Here is a 26517-nt window from a genome sequence, read left to right as displayed (position 1 = left end):
TTTGCTCATGCTATTTTCTCTGCCTGGAACCCTTCTCCTCTTTCCCCCTCCTCTCTCCTCATTTACAAGGCTACTCTTATTCATCTTTCAGGTTTCAACTTCCTTAGGCCACTTCCTCAGGGAAGCCTTACCTGACCCTCAGGTTAGGTAAAATTCCCTTCTAGCATACTCTCATAGCACTTTGAACTTGCCTGTCACTGTTTTTAAACCAGCTATAATTATATGGCTGTGTATGTTATCTAAATCTGCATTCCCTCACTAGACTGTAAAGTCCGTTTGGGGCCAGGACTGTAGCCATTTTGCGACTTGCCTAGCACAGTGCCTGTCATGTAGTCAGCCCTAGATAAATGTTTGCCGATTGAATGGACAAACGAATCCCTATCTTGAAAGTGGGGAAACTGAAGTATGAAGAGATGATGACTTACCCAAGGTCACAGAGTTAGCCTGTGACATGGAGGCCAGTGAGGTGCCATGCCCACAGTCCATGTGGGATGCTGGGTCCTCTCCCACAATCTTTTATCCTGCCCTTAAATCCAGAGATACACTCCCTACTTCCTCCCCTCTCTTCTCCCCGCCCCCGCCCAAGGAATAAAGTGCTCAGGCCCTGACACAAAGTGTATACGTAAACACACCTTGGGGTTATCACAAGAGCTGAGAAATGAAGGGAAATTCTGAGCTGACAAACCCTGACCTGGCTTTGGCCATAGATTCTCTCTATGATCTTGAGTAGGTAAAGCTGTGTTCAGCCTTAGTTTATTCACCTGTTAAATGGAAGTTGGATTCTATGGTGCGGTGTGACTCACAAGGCTGCTGGGGAGAGGTAATTGAATTCATGATCTTTAAGTTTCATTATAAGTAATGCGCTGTGATGAAAATCAATTTTTCTTAGAAAAATCACAATGGATTATTATAAACAACACATTAATGTCAAATTCTGGTCAAATGAACAGGAAGTTACTTGTTTTCATCGAATAGGACAGGATTCCAGAATAGCAGGGAAAGAAGAAACATATTTTCATATTTCTGACATGGCCTTTCAGGAGCAAACAGAAATGTTACATTAAAGAAAATAAATTTTGACCGAACATCTTGGCCCCATGTAGAAAAGTGCCTCTCCCAGAGTATTCTCATAATTATATGGTTTTGTATGTTGTTAAAACCTGTTTTCTTGGGCAAAAAGAGTTTACAAAGATCAGTGTTCTGGGAGGACTTTGCTGGAAGGGATCCAAGGGCTTGGGACAGGGTTGGTACCACCAAGAGAGATCCAACTCTCAGGTGACATTCCAGAGACTCAGCTTTCCAAGCATGGTGGCACCCAAAACAAACCCCATAATATTACTCTCTGATGATTTTCTCCTTTGCCCTTTATTTCTCAGTCCTTCTATGTATTTTCTTGTTGTTTCAGAGGGTTTTGGAAAATGATGAAAATGTAGAAGAGGGGAACGAAGAAGAGGATTTAGAAGAGGATATTCCCAAGCGAAAGAATAGGACCAGAGGACGGGTAAGTTGGGGGCCTATGAGGGAGAGAAGAGATGAAGGAGGCTGAGACCAGGTAAACAATGGATTCCTAGGTTCAAAGTACCTATGCAACTAGATCGAGGTCCTGTCTGTGGTCTGTCTTGAAGAATGCGCATAGAGGAAAACTCCAGAAAGCTCTGGTCCCAGGGCATAGCCTGGAAGTGTTTAGAGATGGCAAGAGAGAGAAGGAGCAGAGTGCCTCACTGAGCAGACAGAGGGTGGGTCAGGGAAGGACTGAGGGGTGGGATCAGAGTAAGGGTGAAGGATGAGGAGAGTGTCTCTGTAGTATGAATTAAACCGGCTGCCGTGGAGTCAATTATGACTTATGGTGATCCCGTGTGCGTCAGAGTAGAACTGTGCTCCATAGAGTTTTCAATAGCTGATTTTTCAAAAGTAGATCTCCAGGCCTTCCTTCTGAGGTGCCTCTGGGTGGTATTTAACCTCTAACCCTTTGGTTAGCAGCTGAGCACATTAACCTTTTGTACCACCCGGAGACTCTTTGTGCCCATTATTCGATCATAAAAGAAGGCTGAAAGTTTCATGCCTTATTCTCCCTGGGTTGCCCCAGAATGACAGTAGCAGGATGCCTGCTTTAGGGAATGCCGAACTGGGCAGAGTAGGCGCATCCTGGGAAAGCATGGGGGAGGTTTCCAAGCATTTCTGGCTTGACTTTTTGAGGCTGTGACCCTAGAATGTGGCAAGGAAAAGGTCAGAAACCCTGGAGGTAGTGGAGGGGAAATTGATGGTGGAAGGAATGAAAATAAGAGAGTGGTCCCTGAGTGGGGAGCCAGCCTGTGTGATGCTCTCAGGTGTTCAGGTTGGTTCTCCAGAGTCCCTGTGTCCAAGCCCAGAGGGGCTTTCTGTAGTCACCTTTGGGGCTCTGCAAGGGCATTTGACAATAGCCAGGCGGAGAGATGCCTCCAGGGGAAAATCGTTGCTGTCCTGTTAGAGAATTAATTCTCTTTTGCCTGAAGGTCTGTCTCTTTCAGGCTGTAGGCAAGGCCCTTACCTCTTCCACGAGTAAGAGTTTTGGGTCCAGTGATAATTACGACCGGCCTTTCTACTCCTGTGGTTCTCAACTTCAGTGTGTTAGTGTTCTGTGGCTGGCGTAACAAATTCTCACAAACCAGGTGCTTGAAACAACTGAAATTTATGCTCTCACAGTTCTGGAGGCTGTTGTTTCTGTTAGGTGCTGATGAATCGGCTCTGACTCATAGTGATCTTATGCATAACAGAACTAAACGTTGCTCAGTCCTGCACCACCCTCAGTCCTTGCTGTTTGAGCCCGTTGTTGTAGCCACTGTGTCAGTCCATCTCACTGAGGATCTTCCTCTTTTCTGCTGAACCTCTACTTTACCAAGTATGATGTCTGTCTCCAGGGATTGGTCACCCTGAACATCTCCAAGTCTCGCCAGCCTTCCTTCTAAAGAGTTGTTTCAATTGCCTCATATGCATGAGAAAGCTAGGCAATGAGAAAGGAAGACAGAAGAAGAATTGATGCATTTGAATTATGGTGTTGGCAAAGAATATTGAATATACCACTAACTGCCTGGAGAATGAGCTAATCTGTCTCGGAGGAAGTACAGCCAGAATACTCCTTAGAAGTGAGGATCTGAAGGCTAGAAGTTCAAAATCAAGGTGTCAGCAGGGTGGGTTCCCTCTGAGGACCCTGAGGGAGAATCTCTTCCGTGCTTCTCTCCTAGCTTCTGGCGGCTGGCAATCCTTGGAGTTCCTTGGTTTGTGGACCAATCGCTACAATTTCTGCCTCCGTCTTCACGTGATGGTCTCCCTATTTCTCTGTTTCTGTGTCCCTTCTCCTCTTATAAAGACGCTAGTCCTATTGGGTTAGAGCCCACCCTAAGACCTTACCTTAACTTGATTACATCTGCGAAGACCCTATTTCCAAATAAGGTCACATTCACATGTACCAGGGGCTAGGACTTCAGCATATCTTTTTGGAAGACACAATTCGACCTGTAACACTTATTGCTCATCAAATCCATCAGGAGAGCATTTAGTAAAATGCAGAGTCTCAGGACCCAGAAATTCTGATTTTGCAGATCTGGCGTGGGACTAAGGGGCCCTGGTGGGACAGTGATTAACGCAGACAGTTGCTAACCAAAAGGTCAGTGGTTCAAACCCACTAGCTGCTCTGCGAGAGAAAGATATGGCAGTCTGCTTCCATAAAGATTTACAGTCTTAGAAACCCTATGGGGCAGTTCAACTCTGACCTGATGGCAGTGGGTTTGGTTTGCTTGGATGGGGTAGAACTTGGAAAACTATATTAAGAAACATGTTTCCCAGAAGACTGATGCAAGTGGTCCAGCACTACTCACGCTGTGAGCAAAGATGCTCCAACCTGTTGGCAGGAGCTGGAATTTCTGTCTGGTCAGGGCATTTCTCATGGCAGCTCTGTATATAAACTGTCACCCAGCTTCATCAATTATCAATATTTTGACTACCTTATTTCATCGATTTCCTATTCCCACTTTTTTGTTGGCTTGTATGTTTGTTTTGCTTGAGTATTTGAAAGCAAGTCCTAGACAGTTTCTCAAAAATGCTGTCTTACAGTTGTTTTGAAACTTAAGTCGCCTATTCCATAACATACCTCCTCCTCCCCACACCCTACCATACCCATTTTTTTTTTTTTTTTTTCCTACATGCCATTTATTTCCTGAAGAACTTGGGTTGTTTGTCTTGTAGAATTTCCCATATTCTAGATTTGGTGAAATGGATCCTCTTGGTGGTGGAACACTGGTAGTTAGATTAGAGGCTCAATTAGATTCAGGATACGTGTGTAAATACTTTTTAGGGGGAGGGCAAGGACCTTGCTTAGACGGATGGTGGTGCACATTTCTTATCGTATCACATTAGGAGGCCTATATTGTCCAGTTGTGCTGTTTTTAGTGGTGTTAACATTGACCAGTGGGTATGGGTGTTGTGGCCCTGATTCCTCCCTTGTAGAGAGACCCATCAACTTTGCACCTGATTGGTTTTAGCAGGCATTGATGAACTTGACCTGACGGCAGTGGGTCAAGACCCATTACTTCCTTGGGGGTTACAAAATAATGACTATCCCATCCTATCCTTAAAGGAGACTTTAGAACTTGGAGTTACTGGACCTTTTGTAAGCTCTAAGACTGCGCACCTCCCAGCCTGCTGCTATTGCTTCCCTTACCCCGAAGCAAACTTACTAGAGCAGATCGTGGCAAAGGTCCTCTTTACATCTTCTCCACTCCCAACCTAAATCTAGAAGATTGTGCTTGCAGCCTGAATACTAATTGGAGATCTCTCTGTAAGAACATCAGCAGTAGCGGCAGCAGCAGTCATTTATGGAGTACTTACTGTACACTCAGCAGTGTGGTGGGGCTTTTTACAGTAATAGCTACCATATAGAGGGTGATGACCTTGTCCCAGGTACTTTACGCTACATTCTCTTTTTCTGCACTTTCCATTATGGTAGGCACTGGCTATGTGCGGCTTTTGAGCACTTGAAATGTAGCTAGTCCAAACTGAAATGTGCTGTCAATGTAAAGTACACACCAGATTTTGAAGACTTAGTATGAAAAAAATATACAAAATATCTCATTAATAACTTTATTTTAATATTGATTATATACCAAAATGGCAATATTTTGGATCTGTTGGGTTATAATAAAATATAGTATTAAAATTAATTGCCACTGGGTTCTTCTTTCTTCTTTTTTTTAAAATGTGGCTACTGGACATTTTAAAATGACATTATGGCTTACATTTTATTTCTATTGGCCAATACTGCTTATTTTATTCCCATCAGTTGGTGTAATTGCTCCCAGGGAGGTTAAATAACGTGCTTGAGGTCGCCTAACCTAAGAAGGAAGAAGCCAGGAATTGAACACAATTGTCTGCGCTCCTTCTATGGAGTCATGCTCTCTTCAATGGTCCAGGTTAATACCTGGCTGAGCACCTAGCATGTAGCCAATAACCAGCTTGTTGAATGAATGATGGACCGAGGAAAAAAGAAAGAAAAGTCATATTTCAGCTTTATAGGAGTTGAGAGAAGGCCTGAACACAGGGAGGGGGCTGGATGAGCCTAGACTAGCTCCAGGCCATCCTTATGCTGCCGAGGGGCAGCTGAATGGCTCTAAGATGTGCAGTGGCGTTGTGGTCTTATGTCCCTCATGGTGGGAGCTACAGGGAGAACCTGGAGGGGAGTGGGTGAGCTTGCCTGCGCTGGAATAAGTGTGTGAAGCTGCTTCACTCAGCCTCAACTGAGCTGTCTCTTGTTAGCTGCTATGAAGTTGGCCTCCAGTTCATGGTGACCCCATGTGTAGTGGATGAAAACGCTGCCCCATCCTGTACCATCCTCGGGATTGCTTGTGGATTTGGTCCTTATGATCCATAGTGTTTTCATTGGCTGATTTTTGGAAGAAGCCCTGGTGACACAGTGGTTAAGAGCTTGGCTGCTAACCAAAAGGTCGGCAGTTCGAATCCACCAGCTGCTCCTTGGAAAGCCTATGGGGCAGTTCTAGTCTGTCCTGTAGTTGGAATCGACTGGACAGCGATGGGTTTTTTTTTTTTTCCTTCTGGTTTGATTTTTGAAAGTAGATTACCAGACCTTTCTTCTCAGTCTGCCTTAGTCTGGAAGCTCTGTTTTTTCCTGTTCAGCATCATAGCACTGCACAAACCTCCAGTGACACCCAGGTGGTGGCTGTGCATGAGGCGCATTCTCCAGGAATCGAACTCAAGTCTCCTGCATGGAAGGCAAGAATTTTACCACTGAACCACCACTGCTGCCGTGAGCTGCTTCTTATATCGACCTACTGAAGTGGTGTACGTGCCCCGCTGCTGGCTGCTGGAGAACAATCACGCCTAGTTCTGTTGTTGGGGGTGAGATGCAATCGAAGGCCATTCTCCTCAAAGTGAGGTCCCTGGACCACAGCATCAGCATCACCTGGGAGCTTGTTTAAAATGCAGGACCTCAGGCTTAGCCCAGGCAGACTGAAGTAGGACCTGCATTTTAACAAGACCCCTCAGGTGATTTGTGTGCACATTAAGTTTGAGGAACCCAGGCTTAAGGTTAACGATTAAAAGAACAAGCTCTGCCTTATTTGAATTTTCAGTTATGTAACCTCTGTGACCTTGGCCTGACCGTGTAAGTACTCTGCTTCAGTTTCCTCATCGGTAAAATGGGAGTAATAATACACAGACAATTGTTTTTTTTTAATTGTACTTTAGATGGAGATTTACAAAACAAACTAGTTTCTCATTAAACAGTTAGCACACATATTGTTTTATGACATTGGTTAAGAACCCCATTACATGTCAACACTCTCCCTTCTTGACCTTGGGTTCCCTATTACCAGCTTTCCTGTCCCCTCCTGCCTTCTAGTCCTTGATCCTGGGCTGCTGTGCCCCTTTAGTCTCGTTTTGTTTTATGGGCCTGTCTAATCCTTGGCTGAAGGGCGAATCTCAGGAGTGACTCCATTACTGAGCTAAAAGGGTATTTGGGGGCCATACTCTCGAGGTTTCTCCAATCTCTGTCAGGCCACTAAACCTTGCATTTTTTATGAGTTAGAATTTTGTTCTACATTTTTCTCCAGCTCTATCCAGGACCCTCTATTGTGATCCCTGTCAGAGCAGTCAGTGGTGGTAGCTGGGGACCATCTAGTTGTGCTGGATTTGGTCTGGTGGAGGCTGTGGTAGATGTGATCCATCAGCCTTTTGGGCTAATCTTTCCCTTATATCTTTAGTTTTCTTCATTCTTCCTTTCTTCTGAAGGGACGAGATTAGTGGAGTATCTTAGATGGCCACTCACAGGCTTTTAAGACCCCAGATGCTACTCTCTAAAGTAGAATGTAGAACATGTTCTTTATAAACTATGTTATGCCAGTTGAACTAGAAATTCCCAGAGACCATGGTCCCCACAGCCCTCAGCCTAGTAATTCGGTCCCTCAGGGAGTTTGGATGTGTCTGTGGAGCTTCCATGATCTTGCTTTGATCAAGTTATGCTGGCTTCCCCAGTATTGTGTACTGTCTTAGCCTTCACCAAAGTTGGCACTTATCTATTGAATACACAGACAATTTTGAGTGCTAGTTATTATTTTTAGGAGGATGCAAGTAAAGGGAACGACTTTTGGAGGTTTAACAACGGGTATCCCCTGGGGTAAGGGAAATTCAAACCCAACAATTAATAATCGCGTCTATGATAACTTTAACCCAAGAAATCAAAGCTCTTTAAAATTCATGAAAAGTCTGTGAGTCATCCATGTGAGTGTTGTCAATCAGTCAGCCAATCAATATTTATTGATGAACTGGTATATTCCGGTGCTTTTCAAACTTGAATATGCATTTGAATCACCTGCTTATACTGATGAGCTGGTCTGGAGGGTGGAGCCCTAATGGCTCAATGGTTAAACACTGGGCTCCTAGCTGAAAGGATCTCAAAGCCACCAGCCACTTGGTGGGAGAAAGACGTGGCAGTCGGCTTCCTTAAAGATTATAATCTTGGAAACCCTATGGGGCAGTTCTGCTCTGCCCTACAGGCAGGGACCTAACTGTAGAAAATAGTGCCTAGAGCAATTAGTGTTAAATTGCTGATTAATCTCTCACAGCTGGCCATGGAAACTGTGATGGCCAATACCAAAAAAAGAAAAAAAAACGAAACAAAACAAAAACCAAGCCTTTTGCTGTCATGTTGATTTCAGCTCATAGGCCCTATAGGACAGAGTAGAACTGGGCACACATTCGAAGCACGGGACGTATGCCCTATCTGAGGCACTCCACCCCCAGTTAAGCCTCTGCCTACAGGGTTGCTATGAGTCAGGTCAGGTCTGAAGGGCGGGGACAGAGATTCTGCTTTGTGAACAAGCTCCAGGATGGTGCTTTCTTGTGCTGCTGGTCTAAGGACACACATTTTAAATAGCAAGGACGTAGAGCAGTGGTTCTCAAATTTTTTGGTACCATGAACTCCTTATACTTTTAAAAATTATTGAGAACCTCCAAAGCTTTTGCTTTTGTGAAGGATCAGCAGTTGGAAAATATGGCCTTGATAATAGAAACCATGCTGGAGATCGCATGATTGAATTTTACAAGACCAACAACTTCTTCATTGCAAATACCTTTTTTCACCAACATAAATGTCAACTATACATACGGACCTCCCCAGAGGGAATACACAGGAATCAAATCGATTACATCTGTGGAAAGAGACGATGGAAAAGCTCAGTATCATCAATCAGAACACAGCTATGGGCCAATTGCAGATAGACCATCAATTACTCATATGCAAGTTCAAGTTGAAACTGAAGAAAATTAGAACAAGTCCACGAGAGCCAAAGTACGACCTTGAATATATCCCATCTGAATTTAGAGACCATCTCAAGAATGGATTTGACGCATTGAACACTAATGACCAAAGACCAGATGAGTTGTGGAATGACACCAAGGACATCATACAGGAAGAAAGCAAGAGGTCATTAAAGAGACAGGAGAGGAAGAAAAACCTAAAATGGATGTCAAAAGAGACTCTGAAACTTGCTTTTGAACGTCGAGTAGCTAAAGCAAAGGAAGAAACGATGAAGTAAAAGAACTGAACAGAAGATTTCCAAGGGCGGCTTGAGAAGACAAAGTAAAGTATTATGGTGACATGTGCAAAGAGCTGGAGGTAGAAAACCAAAAGGGAAGAACACACTCAGCATTTCTCAAGCTGAAAGAACTGAAGAAAAAATTCAAGCCTTGTGTTGCAATACTGAAGAATTCTATGGGGCAAATATTAAACGACACAGGAAGCATCCAAAGAAGATGGAAGGAATACTCAGAGTCACTACACCAAAAAGAATCGGTCGACGTTTAACCATTTCAGGGGGTAACATGTGATCAGGAACCTGTGGTACTGAAGGAAGAATCCAAGCAGCCCTGGAGGCATTGGCAAGAAACAAGGCTCTGGGAATTGACGGAATACCAATTGAGATATTTCAACACGCAGATGCAGCACTGGAAATGCTAACTCATCTATGCCAAGAAATTTGGAAGACAGCTACCTGGCCAACCGACTGGAGGAGATCCATATTTATGCCTATTCCCAAGAAAGGTGATCCAACTGAATGCGGAAATTATTGAATAATATTAATATCACAGGCAAAGAAAATTTTGCTGAGATCATTTAAAAGCAGCTGCAGCAGTATCCAACAGCAGCAGTATATTGACAGGGAATTGCCAGAAATTGAAGCCAGATTTAGAAGAGGACGTAGAATCAGGAATATCATTGCTGATGTCAGATGGATACTGGCTGAAAGTAGAGAATACCAGAAAGATGTTTACCCGTGTTTTATTGACTGTGCTAAGGCGTTAAACTGTGTGGATCATAACAAATTATGGATAACATTGCAGAGAATGGGAATTCCAAAACACTTAATTGTGCTCATGAGGAATCTGTAAATAGACCAAGAGGCAGTTGTTTGAACAGAGCAAGGGGAATACTGTGTGGTTTTAAGTCAGGAAAGGTGTGGGTCAGGGTTATACCCTTTCACCATACCTATTCAATCTGTATGCTGAGCAAATAATCCAAGAAGCTGGACTATATGAAGAAAAATGGGGCATCAGGATTGGAGGAAGACTCATTAACAACCTGTGTTATGCAGATGACACAAACTTGCTTGCTGAAAGTGAAGAGGACTTGAAACACTAATGAAGATCAAAGACCACAGCCTTCAGTATGCATTACATTTCAACATAAAGAAACCAAAAATTCTCACAACTGGACCAATGAGCAACATCATGATAAACGGAGAAAGGACTGAGATGGTCAAGGATTTCATTTTACTTGGATCCACAATGAACACCCACAGAAGCAAGCAGCAGTCAAGAACTTAGAAGATGCATTGCATTGGGCAAATCTGCTGCAAAGGACCTCTTTAAAGTGTTGAAAAGCAAAAATGTCACCCTGAAGACTAAGGTGCGCCTGACCCAAGCCATGGTGTTTTCAACTGCCTCCTATGCATGTGAAAGGTGAATGATGAATAAGGAAGACTGAAGAAGAGCTGATGCCTTTCAATTATGGTGTTGGAGAAGAATATTGAAAATACCACGGACTGCCAAAAGAAAGAACAAATCTCTGTCTTGGAAGAAGTACAACCAGAACGCTCCTTGGAAGCAAGGATGGTGAGACTTCGTCTCACATACTTTGGACATGTTATCAGGAGGAATCAGTCCATGGAGAAGGACATCATGCTTGGTAAAGTAGAGGGTCAGTGAAAAAGAGGAAGACCCTCAATAAGATGAATCGACACAGTGGCTGCAAAAATGCACTCAAGCATAGCAACAACTGGAGGTATGGCACAGGACTGGGCAGTGTTTTGTTCTCTTATACATAGGGTCGATACGAGTCGGATCCAACTTGATGGCACGTAACCACAACAACAACTATAGGTATTTATCATAATAGAAATTAAAGCAAAAAAAAAAATTTAAACTCAAGAGTACACAAGCCCACAAAGCGGTAGCATTATTGCATGCCATGTAGCCTCTGGAAAGCTCCACTGTATACTTGTGAGTGTGTGCGCAAAAAAGGCAAATAATGTCTCAACCCGATTATAAAAATAGTTCTGACATTGCAGACACTCTTAAAGGGTCTCAGGGACCACCAAGGATCCCTGGACCAGTATTTGACTTATATAGAGGAACTAGCTCTCTGCATAGGAGTTGTACCTAGTTAAGGGTCTCTTAGTTGCAGGAAACAAATTTATTCAAACTGGCTTAAGCAAAAATAGGAAGTATTTGAAAAGCTACTGAGCCATTGCCCCAAATCTGAACAATCATTGAAGATATAAGCCTCAGGAAAGAGTCAGGAACCCAGGCAGCTTCTGGCGTCTACTTCTTCCTCCTTCATTATTCTCTCTAAAGACTGAGTCCCCTGCTTCTCTGTGTACATGGCCAGATGTGGCACCCCACAGCTCTTGAATTTATGAGTCACCAGTTCAAGTGGCCTGTACTAAAACAGGTCCTTCCTTATATTCCACTTCCCAATCCCTTGGAGATAGAACCTGATTGGCACAGCTTGGGTCAGGTGTCTACTCCTGAGCCAGTCAACTGTGGCCAGTGGAGTAGGAGCATGTGGTAAATCATGGTGGCTATGGCTACCAGTGTGTGAATGGGAGGTGGAGTGGGAAAGAGTCGGGTAGGGCAGGCAGTTCTCAGAGGGGGAGGATGGGTTTCTTTTGGAGAGTTAGCTTCAAAGATTTCTATAACAGAGTCTAGAGACCTAAGTTCTGCTTGGCTTTGGGACTGTGGACAAGTCATGAACTCTCTCAGAACTTGTTTCATCAAATGCCAAATGAGAATAATAGCACTATTCATAGGATCTTGCTCATAGGGTTATTGTGAAAATTAACTGCACTAATATATGTGAAAGAGCTTTGCATGCTACATGCCAGCATAGTGCTATATGTGGGGGGTTCATAATTAAGTATAAAATGCCATTTTTGCCCTTAAGGACCTTAGAATCAAGTTGGGAAAAATACAGTTAGAAAGCAGCTGGCTTCTGACTGTGTACTAACCCAATTCAGAGGGTGGGGAGAGGGATATCAGTTTGGGTTAGGAAGGAAGAATAATTTACTAAGCACTTCCTGTGGATTTAGTGCTAGCTTTTGTGGTTTCACACACCCTTAATAACTCGACACCCCTAATACCTCTCAATAACTCTACTATGTAGATGTTGCTATGCCCACTTTACAGCTGAGGAGACTAAAGCTCGGAGAAGGAACTTATCCAAAGATACCCAGCCATGATTAAACCTAGGTCTGTTTGAGCCTAATGTGGTGAGAGGAAGATTCTTGGAGGGGTGGGATTCTAGTGAGGCTACAAATGGATTAGATGTGGATGGACAGAGGGGAGCCTGGCCCATGACAGGGATAAATAAAAACAAAGACATGGATGTAGGTGTGATCATGGGGTAAACCTAGTGGGATTGGTACTAGGTTGCCATTGGAGGTATAAACAGGTTTTTGATGGTAATGTATGAATGTGTGAATGAATGAGTGACCATGGGTTCCTGTCCCTCATCCTTTTTGTTTCATTGGGCTGAGAGTTATGCAGGATGGATTGGGCAGGGCCAGGAGGAGATAGAACATCAGCTGGTAGGTTCTTTGAACAGTCCAAGGGTCAATTGATGAGCTCCTGGATTAGGGTGTGGAATAGAAAAGCCTAGGATGGGCTTTCACAGAAGAAACAATAGGAATCTGATCTAGAGAATGAGGAGAAGAACCAAAGATGATTGACTCATTCATTGACTGATTGATTGATTCACTTATCCAGCACATATTTATTACGTACTTCTCGTGTGGCCTGGCCCTGTGCCAGGTTCTGAGTATGCTGGTGGCCCAGGTAGACATATTGTCTTATGTGGGAGTCCCTTGGTGGTGCAAATAGGTAATGTGTTTTGCTGCTAACTGAAGGGTTGGAGGTATCTCCAAAGAAAGGCTTGGCAATCTGCTTCCAAAAATTTGCCATCAGAAACGCTATGGAGCATAGCTCTACTTTGATGCACAAAGGGCCACCATGAGTAGGGATCAACTCAACAGGATGGTAATTGGTTTCTGGTTTTATATCCTATGCTGGGGAGACAGAAAAATCAACAAGTAAGCCAATACGTGTATAATACGTCAGCTAGTACTAAGGGCTGTGAGGAAACATAGGGCAGAGTAGGGGAAAGAGAACAATGGAGAAGGTATGAGGGGCATTTTAACCAGTTGAGCAGGGAGGGCTTCTCTGAGGAGGTGGCATTTGAGTTAAGAGGAGTAGGATTCCGAGTTTCCAAGCCTGACATATTCCAGGAGACTAGGAATGTACTGCCATAGGGAGAATCCCTTGCATGGCTCCTCAAATGCCCTATAGCCATGTTCCTCATTTTGCAGCCAAGGAAACTGAGGCTCAGGGAGTGTGGGGAGCAGAGTCGCCCTGCTGGCCAGCACTGCAGAGTAAAATTAAACCCTGACTCTCAGCAGGAGCCTCTTTTCCTCCCTGGCTGCTCCCCCAGAAGCCCACATGCTTCCAGCTTGCACATCTCCTCCTTTTTCCCCTGCGGTATTTTTAGTCTCTCACAGACAGAGCCCCTTCCCCGAGTCTGCCGTTGCCTCCGTCATTCTGCTTGACTTGCTTTCACCTGCTCAGAGGCGGCTGTGACAGGGCTGCGGGCTGCACACGTCAAGCTGTCCCTGGCTTCACTGAGGTGGGGGTGGGGTGAGGGTGACTGAGGGTGACCACCCTTGGCACAGGCACCAGACGGGGAGGCCTGTCAGTGCCTCGGGGTGACTGCCAGTACTTCACAGCTCCCTCTTCGGGTCAAGTCTGAGTAATGAGGGTGGGGGGAGGAGGGCGGGCCTGTCAGTGTGTGCAAGGGGGTGGGTGGTGGGAGGCAGAGAGAGGGAAAGACCAGTGGGAGGGAGATGGGATTTTGTAATTTGTTTTGGAGAGAGACAAGCGGAGGAGGTGGCAGAGGTGGCAGCTTGGCAGGTGGTATTGATTGTGACGTGTGTGTTTTGTGAGAGTGTGTGAACACTGGAGGCCTATAGTACAGGTCTTTCCACTTGGAAGTCCCCAGTCAGTGTGTGTGAGAGTGTGTGAGTATATTTGAGTGTGCGTATGTGAATGTGTGTGTGAGTATATGATAGTATGTCTGAGTGTGTATGAAAACACTTCACACCCGGGGTACAGGCCTTTCTACTGTGAAGTCTCCAGTGAGTGTGTATGTAAGAGTGTGTGTGAGTGCAAGCGCACGTGTATTTGTGAGTATTATGTGTGTGCAGACCTTGCCACTGCAATGTCTCCAGTGAATGTGTGTGTGAGTGTATTAGTGAGTGTGTGTGTGATTGTGTGTGTGTGTGATTGTGTGTGTGGAAGCACCTCAGACCCAGATTACAGGCCTTTCCACTACAACGTTCCCAGCGAGTGAGAGAGGGTGTGCGTGTATGAGAGAGAGTATGTAAGTGTATGTGTGAGAGAGTATGTGAGTGTGTGTGTGTGCACATGCATGTTTGTGAGTATGTGAGTGTGTGTGTGTAAACACCTCAGGCCCAGGGTACAGACCTTTCCACTGCAAAGTCCCCAGTGAGTGTATGTATGTGTATGCAAGCGTATTAGTGAGTGTGTGTGTGTGTGTGTATGAATGTATGTTAGTGATTGTGCGTGTGGAAGCACCTCAGACCCAGATTACAGGCCTTTCCACTGCAAAGTCCCCCCTGAATGAGAGAGAGAGCATATGCGTGTATGACAGTATATAAGTATGTGTGAGAGAGTATGTGTGTGCAAACGTTTGTGAGTGTGTGCATAAGTACCTCAGACCCAGGGTATATGCTTTTCCACTACAAAATCCCCAGTGAGTATGTGTGCGCGTGTGTGTGTGTGTGTAAGCACCTCAGACTCAAGGTATAGGCCTTTCCATTGTGGTGTCCCTAGTGAGTGTGTGCGTATGAGAGAGAAAGAGTGTGTGTGTGTGTGTATGAGAGAGAGTGTGTGTGTGTTAGTAAATGTGTAAGCACCTCAGACCTGGGGTACAGGCCTTTCTTCAGTGAAGCCCCCAGGTACACTTTTCCAGGCAGATCCCTGAGGCTGCCCCATTTTCCATCCACCCCAGGCTGCTGCCATGTTTTATTTCTCATCTGCTGTCTCTTCTTCTCTGTCCCCAAAGACCCAGCAGGCCCTTTTCTAGGTTGGGAGTTTACTGCTGCTCATTACCAAAGAATGGCCTGGAGGAGGCTAGGGTGTTACCCACGTGACCAGTGTGGGACTAACAAAGGTTTAAAAATAAACCTTGCTGAGTTCTTATAGCCACTGTCCCAGGGCTGCGTAGCTGCCAGCTCCCTCTCTGGCTGTTCTCTTTTATTCTTACAGGTAGAGTTCACCCCCCTGCCCTCCCTCCCAGGTCATGCTGACCCTTTCTGGAAATGCCTGCAGGGTGGTGGTATCAGGAGTCCAGCCCCAGGGGTCAGTGAGGTGCCAAGGTCTCTGTCAGTGGCTGGAGGCCTAAGGCAGACCACAAAGGAAGGTCACAACCAAAGCCACTCCTCAGAGTAGAGCGAGTTTGGGTGGGGCTGAGATCTCCCCTTGAGCCTGGGCTAATGCCTTGGGCTTGAATGCCAGGACTGGCTGGCTCTCAGGACACTTGGGGGTTGGGGGTGAGCACAGGAGCCTGGGGCTATGACTGCAGTTACCTTCTTGCCCCTTCAAGACTTGCTCCTAACAGGCCCGTCAGTTGATCAGCTGTGGGAAATAGAGTTGGCATCTTTACCCTGTGTCAATGAAGCTTGGCACTTGCAGGAAGAGATTTTTAGCACAACAGCAATATGTGGGAATTCCATAGATAAGAGCTTTTCAGTCAGATGGTCCTGAGTTTATATCCTGGCTCTGCGCTTATTAGCTGAGTGACCTTGGGTGAACCTCTCTGTTGCCTCAGTTTCCTAATGTGTATGATGGGGATAATAATAGTATCTTAGTCATCTGGAAGTGCTCACTGGTCTATGCCAAGAGATTTGGAAGACAGCTACCTGGCTGACTGGAAGAGATCCGTATTTATCCCCGTTCCAAAGAAAGGTGATCCAACAGAATATGGAAATCCAACAGAATATGGAAATTATTGAACAGTATCATTAAAATCACATGCAAGTAAAATTTTGCTGAAGTTCATTAAAAAATGGTTGCACTAGTACCTCAACAGGGAACTGCCAGAAATTCAAGCCAGATTCGGAAGACGATGTGGAATGAAGGATATCATTGCTGATGTCAGATGGATCTTGGCTGAAAGCAGAGAATATCAGAAAGATATTTACCTGTGTTTATTGCCTATGCAAAGGCGTTCCACTGTGTGGATCATGAAAAATTACGGATCAGATTGCAAAGACTGGGAATTTCAAAACACTTAATTGTGCTCATGCGGAACCTGTCTGTGGACCAATAAGCAGTCATTCAAACAGAGCAAGGGGATACTGCGTGGTTTAAAATCAGAAAAGATGTGCATCAGGGTTGAATCCTTTCACTATGCTTATTCAATCTGTATGCTGAGCAAATAATCCAAAAAGCTGGACTATATGAAGAAGAACACAGCATCAGGATTGGAGTAAGACTCATTAACCTGTGATATACAGATGACACAAACTTGTTTGCTGAAAGTCAAGAGGACATGAAGCACTTCCTGATGAAGATCAAAGACTACACCTTCACTATGGATTACACCTCAACATAAAGAAAACAAAAATCGTCACAACTGAACCAATAAATAACATCATGATAAAGGGAGAAAAGATTGAAGTTGTCAAGGATTTCATTTTACTCGGATCTACGAGCAATGCCCATGAAAGCAGTAGTCAAGAAGTCAAACAATGTATTGCATTGGGCAAACCTGCTGCAAAAGACCTCTTTGAAGTGTTAAAAAGCAAAGATGTGACTTTGAGGACAAAGTATGCCTGACCTAAGCCATGGTATTTCAGTTGCCTCATGTGCATGCTAAAGGTGGCAGATGAATAAGGAAGACCAAAGAAGAATTTATGCATTTGAATTATGGTATTGGTGAAGAATAGGAATATAGCATGGACTGCCGGAAGAAGGAACAAGTCTGCCTTGGGAGAAGTACAGCCAGAATGCTCCTTAGAAACAAGGATGGTGAGACTTCATCTCATGTGCTTTGGGCATGTTATCAGGAGGGACCAGTCCCTGGAGAAGGACATCATGCTTGGTAAAATAGTGATTCAGAGAAAAAGAGAAAGGCCCTTGATGAAATAAATGGACACAGTTGCTCCAACAGTGGGGTCAAACACAGCAATGATTATGAGGATGGCACAGGACATGGCAATGTTTTGTTCTGTTGTACATAGGGTTGCTATGAGTCAGAATCGACTCGATGACACCTAATAACAATAGTACCTACCTCATGGAAGATTTAATGAGATAATACAGGCGAGTAGCTGAGTGATTCGGGGCAAGTTATCTAACCTCTCTGGGCCTCAGTTTCCTCATCTGCAAAATGGGTTAATACCGTACTCATGTTGTTATGAAGATCAAATGAAGTGATATGAGAAAAGTGTTCAGGGTCTCATACAGCTCATGCGCAATAACAAGCATGCCGATATCCCCAATGTTTCCCCAGGCTCGTGGCTCTGCGGGTGGCAGGAGGAGGCATGACGCTGCCTCTCAGGAAGACCAAGACAAACCTTACGTCTGTGACAGTAAGTACTGGCCAATCCCACTTTCCTTCTTCTGCCCCCTCCCAGCCTTGTCCTTCCCTGAGCTTCCTTGGCTGTTTTCCTGGTCAGCCTCAGGCTCACTTGCTGCCTCATCTTGGGGCCAGCACCCCTGGCTTGCATGCCTGTGACCTCCACTGCAGTCACCACCTCCTCTTGCTGTTGTTCCTGGCGCCGGGGTGTTTCTGCACCAAGGGAAGCAAGTGAGGAGCAGTGTCCTCTCCTTTCCTCCTTCTTTCTCTCGGTCACTCTGTCTCGTTTAAGCTTTGCCCTATTTCCTTTTCTGTTTCAGAAAGTTACAAACAAAAGCATAAGTCAAAAACCTCCGACAAAGGTACTTGGCTCTAGTGACTTTTCATTTGTTTCTCTTTAATTTCCTCTCTCCCTCTCCTTTCCTAGGTAGGGCAAGTTATGAATCTTTCTCTGACGATGACTTAGTTTAATAAATGCCCCTTCATCCATCTCCAGCCATTCTTGCTTGCTTCAGAAACATCTTTTTGACAAGCGGCTGCCTGGCTCCTGGGTCCAGAGTCGGCAGACACAGCAGGGAGGGGCTGAGGGAGAGGAGTTGCTGGCTCTAGGGAAAGTGGAGGTGGGCGGACCTCAAGAAGCCCTCAGCTTTAGGAAGGATGGCTGTCAGCCTTGAGAGAGCTTCTGTCTTCCTCACCTGCCACAGCACTGGGTAGTGGGTTTAGCATCCTTGTCTTAGTTGTCTTACTGTATCGGGCACTATCTGCTGATTCCATGGTGAGGGCGGTGCTCACACCACACTCCTTGGTGCTCTTCTTTCATCTTCTCTCTGAAGATGCAGTCCCTGCGGTTGGTAAGGAGGGGCTGCAGCTAGAATGGCAGGGGGGCAGCTCGGGCCCGACCCTGACACCCTTGTTGCCCCCCACATCTTGCCCGTGGTTGCGGATTCCCTGTGAAGGCAGGGAGAGGACCAGGGGGGAGGCGGGGGCACAGGGAGTAAGTCTGGGGTTGTGCTTTTTCCTCCCTCTTCTTCACTGGCCTCTTTGGATTTCAAAAAGTTGTTCTGTGGCCAGTGGGGTGACAGCTGGCTGGAGAACATTTTGCTACAACAACTCAAGTTCCATGACCCCCATTTGGCTGCCTAATACAGCGTGCAGATGACATTGCTGAGACGACTCTGGCAGGTACCATCTTCACCCAAAGCAATTCTGTTCGAGAACAAATAGCAGGTCAGGGGGTCTGATGGCTCTTGGCAATGCCAAGAGGGGCCTGCTTCCCCCAGGCCTTGCTTCCTGGGTGGGCTTCAGTTTTGTCCTGATGCATAAAAGCCCAAGCATGCTAGCCCTTGGGAGACTATGGTTCTGGGGCTGTGGGCTGGGAAGGGTCCGCAGACTCCCAGGAAGCAGCCTTTCCAGTTCCATCTGGTGGAGCAGCCCATCTAGTAGGAAAGCCAACAGCTGCTTTGGAACTGGGGCATTGCCATGCTATTCCTCTTTTAAAAGGTTATTTTCATTATGTCAACCATAGATAGTGGGATTCTGCTACCATAGATAGTGGAATTACTTTTTGCTCGATCTCTACAGCTTTCATTGGATTTCCAAACAATTAATAATCCACCTATCCCAAACACACCCTGTGTGCCTTTTTCTTTGGCTTCACCCACTTCCCCATTCCTTTCTTCACCTGCCAAAGCCTGCCTTCTCATGTATTATCTCCATGAAGCCCCCTTTGTGGGTGTGCCTCTCTTGCCTGGTTCCCTACTTTTTGGGCAAAGCTCTTAAATCACACCCTTCTCCAAGCTCCTGGGACTTTGTTTAGGGACTCTCAATGCCATTTGCTGTTTCCCCTCCCAGGCGGTCGATCTCTTCCTCCTTGTGTTTACCCTGTACTGCTTGGGAGGCCTCATCACAGACTGCTTTGGGCTTTCTGGAAGTCTCTGTGGCGGCTTTGTCTGCACACACACTGCCTCCCTTTTCCTCCTTCTTTGAGGCAAAGTCCACTGCAGATTGCCCTTCGCTGTTCTGGCTCTCTTAGGAAATCGTGTGGCAGCTCTGTGATTAATAGACTTTATTTTTATCTGGTGCCCTTCAGACATGTGATCCTTTGGGATAGAAATGACCTTTGGAGAGGTCATAAGGCCCCTTCTTACCCTCCCCTCCCCACAACTGGGCCGGGGATGCTTTTAATAATCTCTAATGCATCCTAAGTAGAGAGGTGTCTGGTCGCCTCCTTGAATGTCCCCAGGGATGGTGTTACCATAAGCTGCCCTTTCTTCCACAATTCCAGCTGTGCTTTGAATGATCGTTTTCCCTCAATATGAGCGGAAATTTTTCTCTCCCTCCAGGCCTCCTTGCCTTTTGTGCATCTTCCCCCAACAAATAGCCACATCTGCATTTTGTCTATTCTGGGGGCTCTCTTGGCATCCCCTCACATTCTCGGTTGACCTAGGGCCACACCCCACAATCTCTGTGACTCCCTGCTCCGAGTTCCCTTCCAGACCTACGTTGAAGCACAACACTCCCATTGGAAGCAGCATCAAGGCCAAGTGGCTCAAAGAGTAACAGACACATTTCCTTGTTTATTTTACACATCAGCTCTTAACATACCTGTGTCTATAGAGAATAGAAATATTTGGCCATCCCATTGCACTGGGCAGCGTCTTCTCAATTTTCCAATCAGTGCTTGTCCTGACCCTGGTGTTAATGCTTCTTCAGGTGTATGCTCTTTTCTATGAATGCACTTCATTATTCCTTCTTCCATAAATCTCTGTGCATTTGGCCCTATTGAGTCTCAATAAAGAGATGCGATAATATGTGACTTCAATATACAAGATTCAATAAAGACAAATTTAAAGACATTGCCCAGTAGTTAAATTTCATTCTCCAATGATTTGCAATTCCTGCCATTTTTGTATCCTCTGTGGTTTGATTTGCATAATTCCCATTCCATCTTTCAAGTTATTTATGAAAATATTAGGCCACCTTGGACCCCAGCATTTCTTTCTGGGTTTATATGGGGTGGCAATAGCTATTTTTCAAATGCGATTGGATTTAACTCCTTCTGGTATTTATTTCTGAATATAGTTATCCTATTATGTTTTTGGAAACCCTGGTGGTGTAGTGGTTAAGAGCTATGGCCGTTAACCTAAAAGGTCAGCAGCTCAAATCCACCAGGCACTCCTTGGAAACTCTACGGGGCAGTTCTTCTCTGTCCTATAGGATCGCTATGAGTTGGAACTGACTCAATGGCAATGTTTTTTTTTTTGTCAAATTATGTTCTTGGTCCACACTTCTGTTTCAAGATGAGTGGTTGAAATATTATCTTAGTAATTTCAGGTGATAGATAGGTTGCCTGCTGCCTTTCATTAAACCATTGAATTTATTCCATTCCAGGGACATATTAAATCATCTGAACATAATTTATATTTTGCCCGATCCATGGTACGTATGGATGAATAGTTTGTTTTCCTGCAAGTAACCGATCTCTATTAATTATCCTGGAAGTTTACTAAACTTAAGAAGTAAAGTTCTGCCTCTTCCCTTTCAACCCCTTGCCAGAGAAAAAGAGTTAATTATCGGCAAATAGTGCAACCGAATACGATTTTGTGGGAAAGCCTCTCAGCATTTGTCCAAGTCTGGGCCCTGGACCACCTGCACAGAAATTACCTAGGTGCTTATCAAAAACGCAGATTCCTGGGCCTGACACCAGGCCCCCTGCATCAAAATCCCTGGAGGCAGGCCCAGGAACCTGCATTTTTCTCTGAGCTCCTCAGGGGATTCTTACGAATGCTGACTTCTGAGAACACCCGGCCTCCTTCATTCAAACTGGGAGATTTCTGGCTTCTGACTGCTTAGCCTTTTTATTATTCCCTGCTTTGTGCATCTGGAAGTTCTCGAGTCTCCAGGAATTCTCCAGGCAGAGTGCCACTGACTTGCATCATTGTTTTAGCTGGTCTCTTTAGAATTTTTCCAGTTCTTTCAGCGTTGATATAAAACTCAGCAGTCCAGCATAAAACTCAGCAGTCTAACAGCTGACTTTAATCTACTTAACAGCTTTAAATCCTAATAGTAACATTAGCCCCACTTTATAGGTGGGATGAAAACTGGGAGCAGATACGTGAAAGGAACCATTGGGTTTGGGCTACTGAGATGCTTTATACTCATTTTTAAGAGTTTGCTTCTTCTCTTCTTAGTTGCTTGCACTCCTGAATTTTCTGTTAGCATCGTTGGGGCAGATTCTTAACGAGAGGCCCCCTTTTCTGTTTTTGTTCAAAGAGCATCATAGAAAAGAAGATGGTAATCATGAGGTGATATCCAGGGAGACCATTTTGCCTGTAAGTGCTTGCCATTTAGGGAGGAGTAAAATGGTGGTGTAGTGGTTCAGAGTTACAGCTGCTAACCAAGAGGTCAACAGTTCGAATCCACCAGGTGCTCCTTGGAAGCTCTATGGGGCAGTTCTACTCTGTCCTGTAGGGTTGCTATAAGTCGGAATCGACTTGATGGCAGAGGCTTTGGTATGGTTTGGTTTGAAAGCAAGCATCTGAGGGCGGTAGTGCTACAGTGGTAGGATTCTCGCCTTGTATACGGGAGACCCAGGTTCAGCTCCCGGCCAGTGTACCTCACGTGCAGCCACCACCCGTCTGTCAGTGGAGGCTTGCATGTTGCTGTGACTCTGAACAGGTTTCAGTGGAGCTCCCAGACTCAAATGAACTACTACAAAAAATCAGTGATCTATTTTGTTAAATCAGACAATGAAAACCTTGTGGATGACAATGATCTGGTCCTGTCGTGCGTGGGGTCACCATGAGTTGGGTGCCGACAGAACAGCAGCTAACAATAACAACAACAACAACTCTTTCTGGGCACCACGGAAGGTTTTAATTTTCTCCCTTCCAGTTTTTTTCTGATCACAGTGATAACTCCTGTTAACTGGATGCTTACAGTGTGCAAGGTACTGTGATAAATATTTTATACATAGTATCTCTATAAATCCTCACACTAACCTTGAGAGGCAGGGACAGTTACCTCACTTTGCTGATGACAAAACTGAGGCTCAGAGAGGTGAGGAGACTCTTCCAAGGTCACACAGCTGGCTAACACTAGAGCTGGGATATGAACCTTGATTTGTTCAGCTCTAGAGTTATCTACCATATAAACTGCAGGTTAAAAATGCTCTCCTAACCTTGGAATGTGATTGTCCTGAGAGTTGAGGGAAAAAAAATAAAAACAAAAAACACTTTTTAAAAGTTAATTAATGAGCAAGCACACTTTATTTATGAGGTGAAGCCCTGTCCTCTGTAGACAGATGGCTTCTAGGTGTCAGATTGGCAAACTGAAGCCAGGTGGTAATTATACTTGAAGTGGGATGGAATGAATTATATAATTTTGAGCCTTTTAAATTTAAATTTATTAGACTCACACCCCCAAACGGGGACATTAGGATGAATGAGTGACAAAGGGCAAGTAGACATGATTAAAGGCCTCGTAGAAGTGTGACCCACGTCTGAGTCATGTCTGGTGTTCACACATCGGGGTTGGATCCTCTCAACTCAACCTCTACATCAGCACAAACCTCATTCTCCATCAGCCCCACCACATACGCATGCGTTTTTGATGGTGTGGCCGGTGGCTCAATTGTGACTCCCTTTCTAGAAACCCTTTCTATTCCTTTCATTGTTTTCTTCTTTCTAGAAACCTGGTGAGGATGTAACTGTGTCCAGTTGGGGCAGGGTCAGAATAAAGGGTCCCTGGGGTCCCTTCTGAGGTCCCTGGGTGGTGCAAAATGTTTACGCTTGGCTCATAATTCCGCGGTTGGCAGTTTGAACCTACCCAGTGGCATTGAGAAAGAAAGGCCTGGTGATCTGCTTTTGTAAAGATTGCAGCCAAGAAAAGTCTGTGGAGCAGATCTACTCTGTAACACGTAGAGTTGCCACGAGTTGGAATCAGCTTGAGGGCAATGCGTTCAGAGTCGCCTTCTTGCTCTAAAATTTCTTGCTTCTTGGTGATGGCATACTGAAAGGAGAAGAGTTATACACCAAAAGCAAGAAGACTGAGGGTCTAGTCCTGGTTCCACCATTCAGTGGCTATGGGCCAGTTCCTCATTTGTTCATGAGGGGGTGGCTCTTCTCTTGAGTCTTCAGACCTCTCCATTCAGTATCCCTTCCCTACCCTATGAGATCGTTTATCCTCGGGCAGTAGCTTAACAATGAGGCTCTCGGCCCGGAGACAAGGTATCTTAAGGACATGAAGTAGGAGAGGATTGTGGGATAGCACAGAAGTTGTGGCAAAGACCGAGAGGAGTGGGGGAGGGAGGGTGGTGAATTGGCCCATGAACAGACACAGCTTGAACCCAATGCAGTCCCAGAAAATCTTCTTGACCTCAACCTCCTTAAAATTGCTCTGGTTCTGCCTATACATGAGTGCAGCAGGGAGAATCAGATGAATGCAGTCTTATTAAAAAAAAAATTTTTTTTGAGGGCATTAAGACCCTGCATTGTAAGGCTCAAGTGTTTTTACTTCGAGCTGCAGTGGAGAAGCCAATAATGCGGCCTTCAGGCTCACTGCCCTTGTCGCTGAAGGGAAGCCAGGCTCATCACTCAGTTGGCTTTGCTATTATCTTGCAGGTCCTTGGATGGGGGCGTGGTGAGGGAGGGGGTGGGAAAGGTTCAGTGTCCCAGAAACTTGATTTGTAGAGCAGGGCCTGTGGCATGTGATTGATCCCTGGAGATGGAGTGCATTTGTTACTGCAAAGCTGGGTCTTTTTAAATATTTAAATGTCATTGTGTCATGGCCACAGGCTGCAGGGTGTCCCAGCAGGGCTGGCCAGAGGCAGGGCTAGGGGGAGGCTCAAGTTTCTTTTTGATACCCTAGTTGTTGTTGGGTGCCCTTGAGTCAATTCCCTACATGTCACAGTAGAACTGCCCCCACAGTGTTTCCTAGGGTATAATCTTTATGGGAGCAGATTACCAGGTTTTTCTCCCATGGAGTGGCTTGGTGGGTTTGAACTGCCAACCTTTCAGCTAGCAGCTGAGTGCTTAACCATTGCACAACCAGGCCTCCTTTTTGATACCCTAACCAAAACCAGAACAAAACCCATTGCCATTGAGCCAATTCTAACTCATATCAACTTATAGGACAGAGTAGAACTGCTCCATAGGGTTTCCATGTAGCAGCTGGTGGATTTGAACTGCCGACCTTTTTGTTAGCAGCCGAGTTCTTAATGACTGAGCCACCTGTGATCCATTTGATACCCTACCTGTACCCATAGAGTGTGATGCCTTAGGACCCTGGTATTTCCTCTTCCTTTGTTCCTGCTGCTTGTCGTCGCCCTCCCATCATCTCTTCCCTCTAGTGCTCTCAAGAAACCAATTTGACCACCAAAATTATCTTTGCCTTTTCTGGGCTGCAGCCCACACCTTCTTGAATTATTTTCTCATCCAGTCAGAACCTTGTTCTCAGCCAGCTGTTATTTGATGCAAACTTGTAGCAAATAATTTCTTTTAAGGTAGGAATGACCAATTACAGGGTAGTTATTAACCTTTATGAAGCTCATTTTATTAAAAAAAAAATTTTTTTCCTGTGTAAATAGTATTTTTTTTTTTTTAAATAGTATATTGCAGGAAAAATCAGAAGCTACAAAAAAGCAAAAACGGAAAAATAATCTCACTCCTCAGAAACAACTCAAATTGGGTTTTGTCGTATACTCTTCTAGAGACCCTGGGTAGTACAAATGGTTAACACTGTCAGCTGCTAACTGAGAGACTGATCGTTTGAGTCCACCCAGAGCACCTCGGAAGAAAGGCCTGGTGATCTACTTCTGAAAAACCAGCCACTGAAAACCCCATGGAGCATAGCTCTACTTTGACACACGTGGGGTCACCATGGGTCAGAGTCAACTTGATGGCAACTGGTTATTCTAGAATTCAATCTTTCTCTTTCTCTTATGGATACATATCTCCAATAAATAATAAATTATACCATTTTTAGCCCATTTTTCCACACAACAGTATATAAGGAACATCTTTCAATGCCAATACATACATTTTTATGACACCATTTTTTTTTAGAGCTGTATAGTATTCTATCACATGGACATGCCTCAGTTTATGAACATGTCCCAGTTTGCTCAATTAATGTTCTATTTATTGGATGTTTGTTCACTTTTAAAATTCATTTGCTGTTAAAAACAAGATTACAGCTATATCTTTGCATACTACCGCATTTTTATGCAAATAACGTGCACCTTCTGCGTGTGTTTGCCGGCCCTGCCCTCCCACCATAAAGTATTTTTGTAAGCACACTATGCCAATTTTTTTTTTTCTTTTTTTACAGCAAGATGTGAAAGAGGATTGGCATAGCGGCACTTGTGAGGGTGCCTTGTTGGGGGAGGGCGCAGCCAGCAAGCAAACACAGAAAGCACACGTTATTTGTGTAAAAATATGCATACTCTTATTATTTCCTAGAAGTAGAATTGTGAGGTCAATGGATAGGGTGCACAGCCTTTGATTTCTCTTATTTCGAGCCATGACGGGGATACAGGGAAGTAGGTGGTGTAGTCATTACCACGCAGGCCAGAGAGAGCTGGGGCAAGAAGAACATACACAGACTTTGGAGTGAGAAGTCTCAGGTCACATTGTGTTTCTGCTACTTGTTATTTGGGATTTGAGAAAATCATTTTACTGCTGGAAGTCACCAGTAGTTTAAAGTGGGGATGGTACATGGATGGGAGAGTTAAATGAGATAATGTGTGTAAAAATGTTTGCACATGGTAAGTGCTCAATGAATATTTCTTCCACCTTTTCCCCTTATTTCCTGTCTTGCCA

The 26517-nt window shown here is 44.9% G+C and overlaps 1 protein-coding gene across 5 annotated transcripts in view; it reads left to right on the top strand.

The window, feature by feature from the left end:
* DPF3 (double PHD fingers 3) overlaps positions 1–26517 on the top strand; it is a 299949-nt gene that overhangs the window by 183189 nt on the left and 90243 nt on the right. For all 5 annotated transcript variants that reach the window (XR_002785335.2, XR_010323186.1, XR_002785336.2 and 2 more), the window contains exons 5-6: positions 1406–1501; positions 17633–17711. Coding sequence is in view for 2 of the 5 variants with exons in the window: in XM_023546336.2 (XP_023402104.1) it covers positions 1406–1501; positions 17633–17711 (175 nt within the window). In the remaining 3 variants the exon portion in view is untranslated. The remainder of the gene's footprint in view (positions 1–1405; positions 1502–17632; positions 17712–26517) is intronic.

Source organism: Loxodonta africana, chromosome 10, assembly GCF_030014295.1.
Source record: "Loxodonta africana isolate mLoxAfr1 chromosome 10, mLoxAfr1.hap2, whole genome shotgun sequence".
Lineage (NCBI taxonomy): Eukaryota > Metazoa > Chordata > Mammalia > Proboscidea > Elephantidae > Loxodonta > Loxodonta africana.
Note: the sequence above shows the minus strand (reverse complement) of the source record. Positions and strands in the feature narration are given on the sequence as shown.